Genomic DNA, 16,141 nt, shown 5'->3' on the forward strand with positions numbered 1-16,141 from the left:
AATTCGGTATAAATACAGTGGGCGCCCCTCACTTCACACAAGTGTGATTACATGCGCAAGCAGAGCGCGCACGTATTGTGGCTGTTGATGGCGACATAATTAAGATCTGTTTCAATGTTGGGTGGATACAAGTACTGCGATCGGCTGGGTGTGTATACATGTCAGTGTTGTCCACTGGTGTTGTCCATCGGCCAATAAGGGACCACCATTCTTGATGATGTAACTAAGGTTGGAATACCAAGGTTGGTATAAGGTCAATAACGGGTCTAAAGGATTTAGAACAGCAGTTGTAAATTGTAATAGACATTAGTTAGTAGCAGTACTTGTGCGCTCTGCTTGCGCACAAGTAGGCCATGTATGGCCTACTTGTGTGCAAGACGCCTCGACAGAGTGCAATGCTTAATTGGGTAGTCCACTCACAGTTAACAGTCTTTGTATTGAGTTTGTGCTTGAAATGTACTGTAATTCTGCAACATTAATAAATATTTCAATCAATCAATCAAGCATTTCGTTTGTTTGTATTGAATTGCTTGAACATCCTATTGGGGAAGAGATGCAGGGAGCAACACCACAACAACAAGGACTAAACAATAACATCATATGAGTTTATGGCAAACTAATTCCAAAAAACGTCATAACATCAGCAGAACAGGCTTTTTCACTATTTTAGTGCAACACTCTTGTGGAATTCTGCGTGCAGATGACACGATGTTGGAGCACAGAAAAGGTTGATAGGTTTTAACGTATCTATAAACTCTGCATGCGAGCTAGTCTCTAGACGTGATTATCCAAGACGATTCTTCCTCCGATCATAACACGCTGCACCTTAAAACTACACAGAGGAGCCAGCCAATGAGCTGTGGAAGTATTTATGTGGTTGTTCCACATTCTACACGGCAGGAATTCCACTGGAGAGTAATCCCAGTGGGCAGCACATTATTCTGCTTCAACAGCAGTCCTCCTAGTAGCAGTTTAGTGTGAATGAGTTATGTGCTTAAGAGCCTGAGGCTAGACGCCAGTTAACCACATCAACCCCACCATGTCTATTTTGGGCACACCATTACATAGGCAAGAATCTTCAAAACACGTTAATAAATAGCAGATAAGCTCAGAGCTTGTACATCGGCCATAAAAAAAAGACATTTGAGTAGGACTCAAGTGAGCCATTTTCAGCGTTATCATATTATTGTTCCTCAATAATGCTCGTTATAAGATGGCAGAATTTCTGTCTGCTCACTGTGTGTCTCGGAGGAGGGATGTGGACAGTTCAGAAACCTGCCTACCAGTGACTTCATCAGTAAGCACTGAGCAGTGTGGTCATTTCAAAAGAAAAAAGTTCTATTTTATTTTTCATTCATGCAAGAATGAAACGAAAAGACTGAAAGGAATAGAAAAGGCTTCTATTTCAGCATGCTAACTTTCCAGCAAGAGAAAGCATGCAGTTTCTATTAGCTTGGATTCCCCATCGATGCCCACCAATGAGACACAGACACAGAAGACCAATAATAATAAAACGACTGGTCCTTTAAAGGTGCAATTGTAACTTCATGTTGTACCCGGTGATTCAAACGCCAACATCTTTACTGTGAGATTATTTTCCAGACAGTGTGCGGGACCTCTTTCTTTGATCTGATATCAGAGATATCTGTACTGTGCGAGTGCCAACATTTCTCCCGTTGAGCAATAGCGGAAAACCTATTTGGGTGGAGGATTACAATTTAGGCATTTAGCGGACGCTCTTAATCCAGAGCGACAAGTAAGCAGGAACAATACAAGGTAATACATCAAATACATAGAAATACGGTAGTCATCAAGAATCATAAGCAAGTTAAGAACCTAAGAATCTAACAGTAGAGTATCTGTGTACAGTGAAGCTATGGGTATACATTATAGAGTGCTATGTGCTACATCTACATAAAATGCTAACTGATAAATCCAATAAAATGCTAAATTATAATTATAAGTTACATAAGTTTAGCATTTGCACCTTAAGATCGTCGAGGCTAGTGCAAGTGCTACGGCCAAGATGGAGTCTGAAGAGGTATGTTTTCAGACTTGTATTCTAAATATGAGGGAAGAGCCTTGTGATCCAGATATGTGACCAGATTTGACTGAGAGCCTGCCATCACGCAAATTCCAGCTTTTCACCTATTAACTCATTCCCAAAATGAGTTAATAGCACAGGCAGACTCTTCACATACTAGAGCATGTCTGAAATAAGTGTCGGAGCTGAAATCGACATGTAAATATGAAATAAATGCTTAAACATGTAGCTAGGTGTAATGTTAGAGTCCACAGAAGTGAACCTTTCAAGCCTGTTTTCTCAACTCGCTGTTTTCTGCAAGACATTACTCTATAAGCCATATCTCCAAAACTGGTGGGCCAAACTGGTGGGCCCTGCTTTCATATGACATGAAAAAACGAAAATTAAAAAAAAATCCAATGGCAGTCCCTCAGTCAAATTTAGTCACATATGAGGGAAGAGCCTTGTGTTCCAGATAGGAGGGAAGAGCCTTGTGTTCCAGATATGAGGGACTAAGGATTAATAAGAAGAGCCGTTCATAGGGGGGCGCTAGTCCACTGCACCACCAATGTAGGAAAAGACTAGAAAAAGTGCCCTTCTGGGCACAGGTCTCCACCAGGAGGATAGGACTGTGAGATGTTTGGCAAAATGTTTAGGAGTAATATAAATAAGTAATATGTTTGCCTTTGATGGTTTGAGGCATTTTGTTCCAAAAATGTGTTTTGCAAAAATCAACCTGTTGGTGGCGCTATAACAGGCCAATGTGAAAAGGGTGGGATATATTCCTCAGCCTAGTAAGAAAATGTGTGAAAGATTTGACGTAAATTGCATGCTGCGTTCATGATGAGGCTTTTGTTCAAAACGGGGCAATCTTGCAAAGTGTGAAAGCCAATTATAGCCAATTAGGATGGAATATGAAATATCGGACAGATCCGACTTGAGCACATGACCATAGAGATACTGTGTAACGGTTTTTGAGATTTTTGGACAGAATCTGGAGGAGTAATATCCAAAAATGTGTTTTACAAAATTCGGCCTCCTGGTGGCGCTATAAAAGTCAGATGCGGAAAATGCAGGTCAAAGGTTTGTCCTTGGCCTCTAGGGAGTGTGCATGCAACGTTTCACGCAGATCGGTGCAGTTTTAGGTAAACAATGTGAAAAGCTGCCTCATGGTGGCGCTATAACAGGCCGTTCTGGAAAATGCGGGGCAGAGGTTCATCGTTGGCATCCAGGGAGTGTGTGTGCAAAGTTTGGCATCGACCGGGTTAACGGTGCCGGAGATTAGCTGGTAACGGACGGACGGAAGGACGGACGGACGGACGGACGGACGGACACACACACACACGGACGGAGTGCAAAACATACTCTCTCCCCATGCCTTCGGCCTGGTGGAGACAAACATACTCTCTCCCCATGCCTTCGGCCTGGTGGAGACAAAAATGGGATTTTTACTCAAGTTGTGACCCATAAAAATGGGTCTGTGACCCGCAAGTGGGTACTGAGCCACTGTCTGTGGGTTGGATAGTAATGATTTATTTTAGACTCACCAGGTCTGTGGGTTGGATAGTAGTGATTTATTTTAGACTCACCAGGTCTGTGGGTTGGATAGTAGTGATTTATTTTAGACTCACCAGGTCTGTGGGTTGGATAGTAGTGATTTATTTTAGACTCACCAGGTCTGTGGGTTGGATAGTAGTGATTTATTTTAGACTCACCAGGTCTGTGGGTTGGATAGTAGTGATTAATTTTAGACTCACCAGGTCTGTGGGCAGGATAGTAGTGATTCATTTTAGACTCACCAGGTCTGTGGGTTGGATAGTAGTCGAAGCCCAGCTTCCTGAAGGTCAGCTGCATGGCACCCTGGGAGCTCGGAGGGGGAGAGGCTTCTAGGAAGTCCAATAACATTACAAATATTAGTAAGTCTATGGTTCAAAAGCTTTCATAGATCACCACTGATGGATTACACACACCACAGAGCTGTCTGTGTCCACCAACAATACATAGTAGCAGTGTTTTGGCGTCAGTACCCCCTTTCCCTGATTTCTGAATCCAAGCACCCCCTTTATCCGACTACAGCAGCATATTGATTCGAAAATGTTATGCTTATGTCCATAACCAAATAAATGTTATTTGAAAAAATGATGCAACATGATTGTAGATGTCCTTAAATAAAGAATATAAAAACAGCATATTGCAGCAGTAAATACTTTTTGCAATTCAGTAACAGTTTTTTACAGAGCAACAAATTTGTTGATGTTTTATCACTTGACTAAACATAACAGTAAAATGCATTAATCCATAGTACATCTGCTTATCCACATGAAACACTGATATAGAGGAAGGCATAACAATAGTTATTTATTGGATTGTTTAGTTTAGTTTAGTTCAACAGTATGCATAATAAAACATTACATACTGTAGTATAATTTAAGCTGTGTCATATAGCTTAACCACTTAACCCATTTTGACCTGAGATCAGATTCTAAAAATGTCTTCTACATCCTGACAGTTTTCTGAAAAAGCTATGTTTCTATGTCGTTCTTCGATTTTTCAAAAATAGCAGATCTACAAGCTCATAGCGCGCCACCGAGTGGCGCGCTACGAGCTTGTAGAAAATGCTTTATCTTTTCAATAGCTAAAGCATAACATAATGCTAACACCAAAAGGGGTTCCCGCCCAAAATGGGTTAAACCCTAGCATCCATTCTGGAGGGAAAATAGCAGATCGATGAACTTGAAAATAGAAAAGTGACTAGTATAGAAAATGGAATCAAATAGGGATCTGTGGCCTGATGTATATCAAACTGGTGGTCCTCGACATGAAAAAGGTTGAGAGTAAGCAATGAAAAACGCTAAACGCTAATAACCTTGGTCCATAGAGGAGCTCTCACTACAGATGTGCACACTAACCTGTGTCCATTGAGGAGCTGTCGTTGCAGATGTGCAGGTCCAGGCGGGAGATGAAGGTGTGATATGAAGACTCTTTGACGTCGTACAGGTCAAAGTACTGACTCAGGTTGCTAGGGTTAGCGGTGGAGCCGGTGGAGGCTGTGTCTGACGACCACAGGGTGTGGATGCCGGGTGATGGAGGAGACGTCTGCAACACAACACACTACATGTCAGCTACTTTTTACACTTACCTTACCTCACTTACCTTAGGCTACGACACCAATTTCATTCAACTAGCCCATTAATGGGTTAAGCAGAAAATCGTATATCTCGTATATCTCTGGCCAAGACATTATCCATTCTAGATGATGTCAGCCACCCACTGCGAACAGCACTTTACTCTCAGAAGAGCAAATTCAACAGAGCAAAGAGCAAATAACAGCTTTTTATCCCAGACATGTATCCCAAGGGCCATTAGACTGCACAATGAAGCACTGGGGCCATGGGGAGAGACGAGGCGGGAGGGGGTTGGTCAGCTAATCTGTTTGTATTTATATTGTTACAGTTGTTTTTTAACTTAGGCCTGTTTTCATTTTTCACAGATGTAATGCATTCTTTATGTTCATCATGCTTTTTTTTATTGATAACCTGTATGTATGTATGTATGTATGTATGTATGTATGTATGTATGTATGTATGTATTGCACTGTTGAACTAAACCAATTTCCTTCGGGATTAATAAAGTATATATCTATCTATCTACAAGCACCGGCCAGCGAAGGCAGCCTGTGTCCACTCTGCACGGCCACTGTGGGCGGAATAGCTTGCTTAAAGCGACGGAGATCCAGGGCACGCACAGAATCTGTGCCCCCCCCCCCCCTCCCCCAGAGCATGGGAAAGCAATAGCAGACGATGGGAAAAGAAGAATGTCATTCAAGCTTTCGAATTTCGAACCAAATCATCAAAAAGTCACATTCTCATTCAAGCATTCAAACCAATCAAAACGTCATGGGCACTCCCTTTTGTCGGTGTGTGACAGTGTTTCTAGACCAGAGGTTCTCAACCTTTTTGGCTTGGGACCCCCGGAAATGCTTTGGCCATGTCTCGCGACCCCCGCCCCGCACCCCCTCCCCACCCACAATACAAACCTTATAATAGAGAAAATATATCATAAATGAATACTGAAACCAGATATAATCATTAAGGAAAGTTTATGCATGTACTATGTGTACTATGTAAACTCTTCATTTCCATATTCTAGCCATTCAGTTGCACTAAAAATAATAATTTGGGGACCCCCCAAAATAATTTGGCGACCCCCCGAGGGGTCGCGACCCACGGGTTGAGAACCCCTGTTCTAGACCAGCTTGCTGTACAAGCTGGTAAAAAGAGCTACCTGTATAGAAACAGGGTGACCCTGTTACTGAGCAAACACTCTTCACCTTTGTTTGAACCAAAACAATACCACACACAGCACCTTTAAGCTTATATAATAATATAATAATGTGTGTTTTACCTGCAGGGAGTCGTGTGTCATGCTCTTCCTCTGTTGAGCAGACTTCTCCATGCCTTCACTCAGAGACTTGGCGTAGTGGATGATGGCTTTGAGCTGAGAGTCGGTCAGCACCCACAGCAGGTCGTCCAGAATGAAGAGCAGCTTAGAGGCCAGAACGTTACAGTCCTTTACCTAAACATATGTAAATACTATTTTATATACACACTACACAACCACTAATTAGAATGTTATTACAGTCCTTCACCTAAACACACAACCACTAGTAGTCATATATACACACTGACTTACAATAGAGCAGTGGTTCTCAAATATCTTCACACCAAGGTCCCCCAAACTGATATGGATGGGAGACCATTGTTAAAATATTGAAAATATTGTATTCCATGAGAGATTTGTCAGCATAATATCAACCTATCCTATCCCATAACCCCAGAGAGTCGTCGGGGCACCACAGACAATGTGTTGAGCATCTCTGTCCATCGCTCTCTATCTTGCCTGGGCAGTTGTCACTTGTCACTTCAAGTGAGGACTGAGGAGATGACACCTCAAGGAAGGAGATGAGGGAGACAGACGATAACATGGGAGTGTCCATACTGCCATGTTATCGTCTGTCTCCCTCATCTCCTTCCTTGAGGAATGGTCTTTGCAAGGCCTGAGGATCTGCTCATGTGGCCGTACCAGCTCAGTTTTCACTTCTACAGTGGTAGCCAGGTGTATCCGTATTTTGTGTATGTTACACTATACTTGTGATGAGCCAATTTACAAGCAAACAACGGGTCATAATGCAACCGTAGATCGGTTATTTAAAAAAAGAAGATTTTTGCATACAATGACATGGCCCGAAATAGAGATGCTAGGTCCAAACTCAGGCAATGCTAATTCAATAGAGAAATTAATGTTATTGTTCAACCTTGACAGTAATACTAAGTTGTGTTCATGCACAATTCACCAGTGAAATAGAAAAGAAAACTACAATCCGTTGACTGTTCATAAATAGCCGATCTACAATGCATAACATAATGTACACATACAGTATGCATTGGGAGTAAGGATTTGAATTATTCCGGTTCCTTAATAATTATCTGACGGTCCGATTCCTTAGCGGTTCCCTTTAACGATTCCTATAGGGTGTTCCACGGGGACCCTTACAGGTCTGTAACTCTGATTGCATACACTCTAGTGTATACACTGTAATGTATACACTGTAATGTATACACTCTAATGTACACATACAGTGTACGTGGACCCTTACAGGTCTGTAACTCTGATTGTATACACTCTAGTGTATACACTGTAATGTATACACTGTAATGTATACACTCTAATGTACACATACAGTGTACGTGGACCCTTACAGGTCTGTAACTCTGATTGTATACACTCTAGTGTATACACTGTAATGTATACACTGTAATGTATACACTCTAATGTACACATACAGTGTACGTGGACCCTTACAGGTCTGTAACTCTGATTGTATACACTCTAGTATATACTCTCAGAGTTATGGTCCTTAAAATTAAAAACTTGACAGTGACAACAACTGATATTTTAATTGTGTAGCAGACATGAAGTCCACATACCAATAAAAGGTCTATCCATCCATCCATCCATCCATCCATCCATCTTAATAACTAGCTTAACAACTATTTTCTTTCCACTTCTGCACTGTAACTGTATCTATACATTGTTACTTCTTTTATTTTATTATTTTAGTTCCTTTTGCTTGAATCCAATCTGTGTAAAGAACTCCATTATCTGTATTCTCTTCTGCAGCTCTGCTGTTAAGTTTCCAAGTTCCATAAGCATATTGGAAGATTGATATGGCGAGTGAGTGCAGTAGTTTCACCAAAGATTATTTATTTATAAAGATGGGCGAACTTCATTGGAGCCACTAGAGGCGAAATGGTACACAAAGCCTACAAATGGTCTCCTAAATAAAGTAGGCGTGGTTTTCTTCTCCCCCCACCCCCCTCCCCTCTCCCAGGCTGACAACACTAGGTGGGTTTCCATCGAAACATTTCGAAAATAGGAAGCGAATAAGTAAGTAATTTGAAAAAAGAAAAGCGTATTTTTCTTGTTTCCATCCACTGACAAAATGCGCTTATTTGGAGATATTAAATAAGCAGTAGGCCTAGATGGCGCTATTTGCCAGTCAAGTGAGACGCATTTTGAGGTGTTTCCATCCAGGAGATTTTGCGAAAGAACCTTAATGCGCAAAAAAAAGGCTTTATGGAAACGCACCTACTGACAACGTCATGTGGATGAGCATTGAGAGCATTATATGGCAAATGTCATGATTCCCATTTCCCAAATCAGCCCCCATCAACCAAGAGTCTAAGACAGTTATGGATAATTATTATTAAGCATTGGAACACACATTTTATTTAACTTTTAATATTCACATATTCTCATCTGAAATATGGGGCCAGAGCCCCCAATGTGTCTTCCGTCAAATTGCAGATGGACAGAGAGACTCTTCCGGACTCATCTCAAATCTTGCGAAAGTTTGTTGCTGGGATAAAGAAAGGTCGATAACAAAGTAGATTTTCTCCTGATTTGTCTCGCTAAAAGAAGCCATTTTAGTGAATATCTTGTAAATATTGTGTGCCTTGTGATGATTGGGTCCAGTATTTAGTTCAGTGACCACTGACCATGGAGTTAAGGAATGGTTCATAAGCTGTGTTCCTCCAACATTCTTCCCGTCTCCTAATAATGTGTCCGCCCACCTCACGCAGATACGGGAAGTAAAGCAAAGTTGGACCCTCTTGCTATTTTCCTCTTGGGTTTCACTTCTCATGCCAGTAAACAGTACTTTCAATACTAGTGTCAACACAGCATCCTTACTGTATTTATCTAATGGTAAATGGTAACTTCCATGGCCCGGGGCAGCCCATGCCCTATACATATAGACAATGATCGGGGACATTGCATACACTTGACTACACTTGCTTACAATTAATCACCATTCAGCTGGCTTGAGTGTCGAGTCAAGTTGTGCATTGTATGTTTTATCATTGATAATGTGAAATGCACTGCTGACGTGCTACTACTACTCATGGTTTTAAATGTTAAATGTTTATTTATTGAACTTAAGTTTAATTGATTGTGTGGGTCAACTCTCCCCTCTGCAGTGGGCTAAACAAGCATCACGAAAATAAATGTTGTCTTTATTAGTTGAGAATGAATGTTTGAGAGAGATTTAACTTAATGTTTGGACTATATTATATATCATATTATATCATTTAACCATTTCTTAATAGATACAGGCCTATCGCCCATGTTGTACTGAACATTTGTTATTTATGTGAAATGTGAAAGTACCAATATAGGTACCGTTTATGGTACCGTACCGATCCCCAGGTACCGAGTACTGTACCGTATCGATTCAAAGGTGAAAGGTACCCATCCCTAGTGATGTGTGCATCAGTCTTACCCTGCGTTTCAACGCGATGCGGATGCGTCCCTGGTTGGTGATGAGACGCAGCGGTGTGCTGCCCAGGTCGGCGTCGTCGCTCTCTATGGCGTCTGCCTCGATCCTTAAACTCTGCCAGTTGATCTCCTTGAAGGTCAACACCTGCATGGGGAGAGGAAAGACCAGTGTTGATTTGGACAGCTATTTCTTATTTAGTTTTAGGCATAGTCTTGACTAAAATGCCATTTAGTTTTAGTTATATTTTAGTCATCTGAAATGTTTTAGTTTGGTTTTAGTTGACTAAATCTATAGTTGATTTTGTCAACACCCGAGCATAACCAAACACTGTCTTGTCCTTTAGTTCTTCTTCTCCACTAGTCCCTCCCAAGCCTTTTAGTCAAGTTTTTATTTGTTGACGAAGTTACATATTTAGTCTTAGTCATCATAGCTTAGTTCTTATTTAGTTTTCGACAAACACTTTTCGTCATAGTTTTAGTGGACAAAAAAAAGACACTGGGAGAGACCAAGTATTATTGTATAGCATTATAACTGATTGAGTGAGACGTGCACACAAGGTTGCATGTAGGACAATATGTCTTATGTCAGTGGGTAGCACACTGAGTACCGAGTACAACAACAGCTACATGTAGAATAATTGCATAACCAGGTGGGGCATGTATTCACAACTTGCATCGTGCGACTTGCGTGGTCCCTGAACTTCCGCGTTGGCCTCAAGGGATTATTATGTAATAATTGTGACAGGCCAAGTGGCATGGTCGGATAAGGGGGGCTCACGCACGCACGCACGCACGCATGCACGCACACACGCACATGATGTGATGACACGATTATTACCACGCCAAGGCAAAATGCTTTGGTTCAAACAGCTGTCATCTGGTTTTCAAACGCGAGCTTTTCTCCATAAACTGGATCATGAAATGTATTTAACAGAGAGGGGTTTGGACTTTGGACATGGTGAATGTTGGGTCTCTCATTAAATAAATCACTTTATATCAGCACATGACAGCAACTCTTTGATGTTAACATCATAGTGTAGATAGAAGAAGCACATGTACAGCTGCAATAGGCTCTATGCACGTGGCAGCCATATTGGAAAGACATTTGGCATCTTCCTTACTTCCTTGGTGTTACCAATGATACTAATGGAGGCTCTGTGCTCCATTCTGGTCGAACAGAGCCAGGGTGCTGATATTAATTTATAAACACTCTGCTACACCAGTGGGTCTAAATTGTGGTCCAGGGACCCTCATGGTTTCTTGAGGGGGTTCCAAATGGCCCCTTTACGGGTGTGTAACTGAGTGTGCAAATGAAACCAATTGGACATGTAAGGCGCATATATATGTCATATGAAGACTTAACTACAACTCATAAATTGTCCCTCTGTACTATGGACGAGTTGTGACCTTGTAGATTAGCTATTTTCACCAGAATATGAAAGAAAGTTTGCGTGGTGAAATGAAAACCAAGATTATTCTGTGTGCGTGCATGTGTGCCGTTTACCTCTCCTCTCTTGGGGTCGGTGACGCGGGTGAAGCGCAGGTCACTTCGCTGCCATTTGGGGTTGAGGCTGTTCCCCTGGAGCTGCCAGAGCTCAAAGGAGGCGTGGAAGGCCCGGGCCTGGACCTTAATGGTGATGGTGTTTATCACCACGGACATGCCCTCCACCACCTTCTCCGCAAAGCCGTACTCGCTGCCAACGCAAGCACAGGCGGACGACACTCAATGACAGATAATAGATGGAAACCTCCCATTTCAATAGGCTCCATAAATTGGGCCTCTTAAAACAGAGTCAGGGTGCGGTGTGGTTCAGGCACCCTCATGGTTCCTTGAGGGGGTTCCTTCCAAATGGCCCATTGTGGGTGTGTAACTCAGCGAGTGTGCAAATGGAACCAAATGGACCTAAACTAAACTAAATTAACTAAATGGAACAGAGTCTTAATTAGTATAAATGTTAAGACCTGTGAAGGAAGTAAGGAAGAGGCCCAATGTCTTTCCAATATGCTGTGCATATTTGTGCAGGTTTATCCTGCACGATTTCTTTCTCCCGATTGGGTGAAAATTGGGTGAAAACTGAAAAGGGTATTTTATATTCATTACAGAGCTGGGGAGACGGGCTGTTACTAAACAGACTCTCTGTAGACATTATTGCAATGTTAATATAGAGCTATTTAACACTTAATTAAAATGTGTGATGCATTGTGAGCTTGTAGATCGGCCATTTCTGGTACGCAACACTGTAGCGCGACAAGTTTATTTGCAGGAGTATTACGTTAATATTATGGAGGGCCTGTTTTTATTATGGAGGGCCCGCTTTATTTTGAGCAGGGATGTGTAGGGATTTGTTGTTGTTGTTAACAACAACAACACAATTATCACTATGCACAGTGAATAATCGTGATGAGTAACCGTGATCACAATATTGGTAAAACAATAATCGTGATAATACATTTGGCCACAAACATATAGCCCTATTAGAGCAGCTATTTTACAGCATGCAACACCGACGGCTGAAATGTGTTATTGTTGAGCTATTGACAGAGCAGTCTGCACTCTGCACAGTATCTGCCACTGAGCCATTAGGATGGTGTCCAAATGGAGCAGTCAGCATTAGATATCTTGCTCAGGCCACACGGTGACACAATGAAATACACGAAGATCTAGTCTTAAGGCTCGTCTGACATCCCAATTGTATTCAATGGGCGATGACTAAAACTAAATCAACATTGCTGTCAAATGTAACACTGGTCAAGCAGTCGCCTCAAATCGCCTTGACGTGACTTTCAGAGCTTTGATGGACTGGACCCTCCTAAATGAGCTGCAACACAGAAAGGTAACACCGCTCTTCATTTTGAAGCTGTATTGCTGTTGGAGTTAGAAATATAAGCCTGTCAGCAAGGCTCTCAGTGTGTCACGGTCTTGTGACAAAGACAAACTGAAAGAAAGGCTTCAGGGTCACAACTCTGCCGGGTTATTTTTACCCTGAATCCTGTCGTTCCTGTCAGGCAGGCAATGCATTGTTCTTAACCACTTAAGCCCCAGCAATTAATAATCTAGGGGAAACTTTGAGCAGAAAATAGCTCACAACTCGTCGCAACACGCTGCGTTGTGAGCTTGTAGATTCGCCAATTTTAAAAACAGACAAGACACTAGTATAAAGCCCTGAGGGACTTCAGTCAACCATGGGGTTTTACATGGTTAAAGGACCACTTCACCTATTTTCAGCCTTATCTTCGTATACTTGGTCCTCACGAATGCTCACAATAAGATGGCACCAATTCTGTCTACTCACTCTGCCTATCAGTGACATCATCGTTAGGCAGGTTTGGTCATTTCAAACAAGATTTTAAACTTTTGTTTTATTAATGCATGCTTTTTTGGGATTTCTTTTTGGATTAATTTTTTTCGTTCGGTTTGGAAAGCACTGTGAGACAGATTTTGGAGTCATACAGAACTATATCGAATAGGAGCGTGCGTGTGGGCGTGCACGAGACAGACATTCGGTTGGATTCATTTCATACAGAACTCTATTGCATAATAGGAGCGTGCGAGCGTGTGTGCGTGCGCAAACCACGGATAATTCGGTTCAAACGGGTTTCATTGTCTATCTATCAGTGGGTTCTTGTGTGCCTGCATTATTATTGCGGATTGAGTAGATAAAGGTGTTAAAACTTAACCACAACTTTACTGTGTTATTACTGTGTTTGCTGGATATTTATTTAAGCTATTCATTACATTTAGCTTAACTCAATTGTATCGAACGAGATTGGGTGAAGTCTCCTCAACAGTGAGGCATCAATAATAAAAATACAATATGAATACTGAAAAGTCATATTAAAAGCAAAATAAATCTAAAGAAAAAGTAGCATAACGTGTCTGCAAAATGGAATAAAATAAAATAATAATATTCCCAGTGTCTGGGAATATTATTATTTGATGTAGGCAGGGGTAAAAATGGGTGCAATGTCTCTTTAAGCAGGCTCACCTCTGGCCTGCTGAGGTGGCGATGGGGGAGGGGCCGTTGGGTGGGCGTGGCTCTTCACACGTCCTCATCTCCACCTCCACCTTGTCCAGGTACTGGAACAGAGTATATGTTCATTACTAACAATATCTAAAGCATTGTCCAGGTACTGGAACAGAGTACATGTTCATTACTAACAATATCTAAAGCATTGTCCAGGTACTGGAACAGAGTACATGTTCAGTTGTTCACCACTTTATCTCTAAAGCATTGTCCAGGTACTGGAACAGTGTACATAGTTTACAATCTCTAGTCTAAAGCATTCGTGGCCCACCCATCTGACCGCTAACATGGCAGCCATTGGATGCCGTGTTAACTCTATCTCTACCGCTAGCTGTTAGCATAAACCCCAGTTCCCAGTGCCAGCATACGCGTTCACTTTAAAAGACGGAGTTTGCCCGCCCCTCCGCCCCCCCACACACTCACTACACTCGCTCCACATTGGAACAAGCACACACTGTTTACCTTTCGTCAGAAGCTTTAACATAGCGGCAGCGTCGCGGTACAAAGGCACAAATTAAATCCGAAATGTGGATGGCAGAAGATCCACCAAGGACAGCGATCCTGGAGTCCGACTTATGGAGGTTTGAAAATCCTCCTTTCAACTGGTTTGCACAGTGATTATAATAGCAATCCCATAGTTGGAACGGTGGGGCGTTGCTATAGGAACCGGACCAATGTTAAAAGCTCCCGTAGGCCTCAACCATTATATAGACGGAGTATACGTTGGGGTACGTATATATACGGACCTGGGATATGACGCCACCTAGCATCGACGTCTGTATATATACGTACCTGGGAAAACTAGTTAAAAGAGAATTCCATACTAGCCGTTTGTTTTGCGGTAAATGGCTTATTTTGAAAGAAACAATAACATGATTATTTATTTTTTAAATAAATGTTTTATATTAATGAGTGCTGACATGTTATCATTCAAATCTTAGTGTTTTGCCAATTATTTGGGGGCTCACCTGCAATACCCTCATGGCCCACAGGTTGAGAATCACTGGTATACCATGTAGTGAGTATATGGAGTGATTTGGGACACAGCCATGGGCTGATAACACACAATACCCTGAATACAATGTTAACAAAAGCATAAAGATATGGATACGATCACTATAGTACACATAGTTCTATTTGGTATATTATATTTGCAGTCAGTCTAAGGAACTCTGTCTTTATTAAACACCATGTGTATTTGATACTTGTCCCGAGGAGTGAGATTTTTATTTTCTCCTATTCTTACTTGAATTGTAACAACTGGTGTGTAGCTACTAGCTTGCACTAAAGAATATTGGTGTTTCTTTTGCACCTGTGAGCCTGTGACAGTAAAGTCATGTTGAAGTTGAGTGGAATATTAAAAGACAGCTCAGAACCCATGAACCCTTAGTGTCCATATTCTGCGATGAACATTCCACTGAAATAGCAGATCTACAAGCTCACAATGTCACATGTCCACTTCCATGTTGACTCACTTAACTGAAATCTTAGTTAAAACCCTTATATCTCGGATTCTTTTCCAAGATTGTGTTTATGATCAAAACGTCAATGTCGCTAGTCGTGATTACAAAATTCATGCCTCGGATGGTACAAACTTCCGGTTCAAGACCCAAGGTATTTTTGCCCCTTCAATAAGCCACAGGTCCTGCCAGTACATTATGGCAATGACTGGACAGACTGGTAATTCTTGGCAGTAAATGTTAAGTGGTTAAGGATTGTTGATGTAGAGAGGGGCAGTTGGGAGTGGAAAACAGACATGAACATTTTAAAACAGGGTATCCTTACCAAGCAGATGGGGCTCGTTTTCAACTTGGTCCATTGTATCTGCAACAAGACGAGACAGGAGAGCATGGGTGAAATCAGTGAATCAAACCACAGACCCATACCTCAGCATTCTACCACAGCAGACCTCACGCTGTCACTTAATTAGGAGCACGTGCTGCATGCTGGCTGCCCACTATCATGATGATGTTTACCCCGAGATGAATAGGAAAGCTTTAATAGTGCAGTCTGAATGATAAGTAGCAGCTAAATAAAGACACTGTATGGTGGAAGCTGCTGCTAGGTCTTCACGGGTCTATTCAATCCAAAACTAACCGATCCGTGCACCTAGGCTCCAATGTAGCCTGACAGTGCATTGCGGGTTCGATCATGACGGCCTTTGCTGCGTGTCACTCCCCATCTCTCCCTTCTTGTTTCTTCACTCCGCTATCAATAAAGCCAGAATGAAAGACTATTTAAATCCTTTAAAGATTAT

General features: G+C 41.8%; 1 protein-coding gene across 1 annotated transcript in view; it reads right to left on the reverse strand.

Moving 5' to 3' along the window:
• Positions 1-16,141, reverse strand: part of bltp3a (bridge-like lipid transfer protein family member 3A) — a 55,724-nt gene that overhangs the window by 24,862 nt on the left and 14,721 nt on the right. Inside the window, exons 3-9 of the mRNA XM_079528428.1 lie at positions 15,670-15,708; positions 13,846-13,937; positions 11,364-11,553; positions 9,864-10,004; positions 6,428-6,598; positions 4,933-5,119; positions 3,823-3,909 (exon numbers count right to left, since the gene is read on the reverse strand). Of these exons, the coding sequence (XP_079384554.1) occupies positions 3,823-3,909; positions 4,933-5,119; positions 6,428-6,598; positions 9,864-10,004; positions 11,364-11,553; positions 13,846-13,937; positions 15,670-15,708 (907 nt within the window). The remainder of the gene's footprint in view (positions 1-3,822; positions 3,910-4,932; positions 5,120-6,427; positions 6,599-9,863; positions 10,005-11,363; positions 11,554-13,845; positions 13,938-15,669; positions 15,709-16,141) is intronic.

Source organism: Electrona antarctica (genome assembly GCF_951216825.1).
Source record: "Electrona antarctica genome assembly, chromosome: 2".
In the NCBI taxonomy this organism is placed as follows: Eukaryota; Metazoa; Chordata; class Actinopteri; order Myctophiformes; family Myctophidae; genus Electrona; species Electrona antarctica.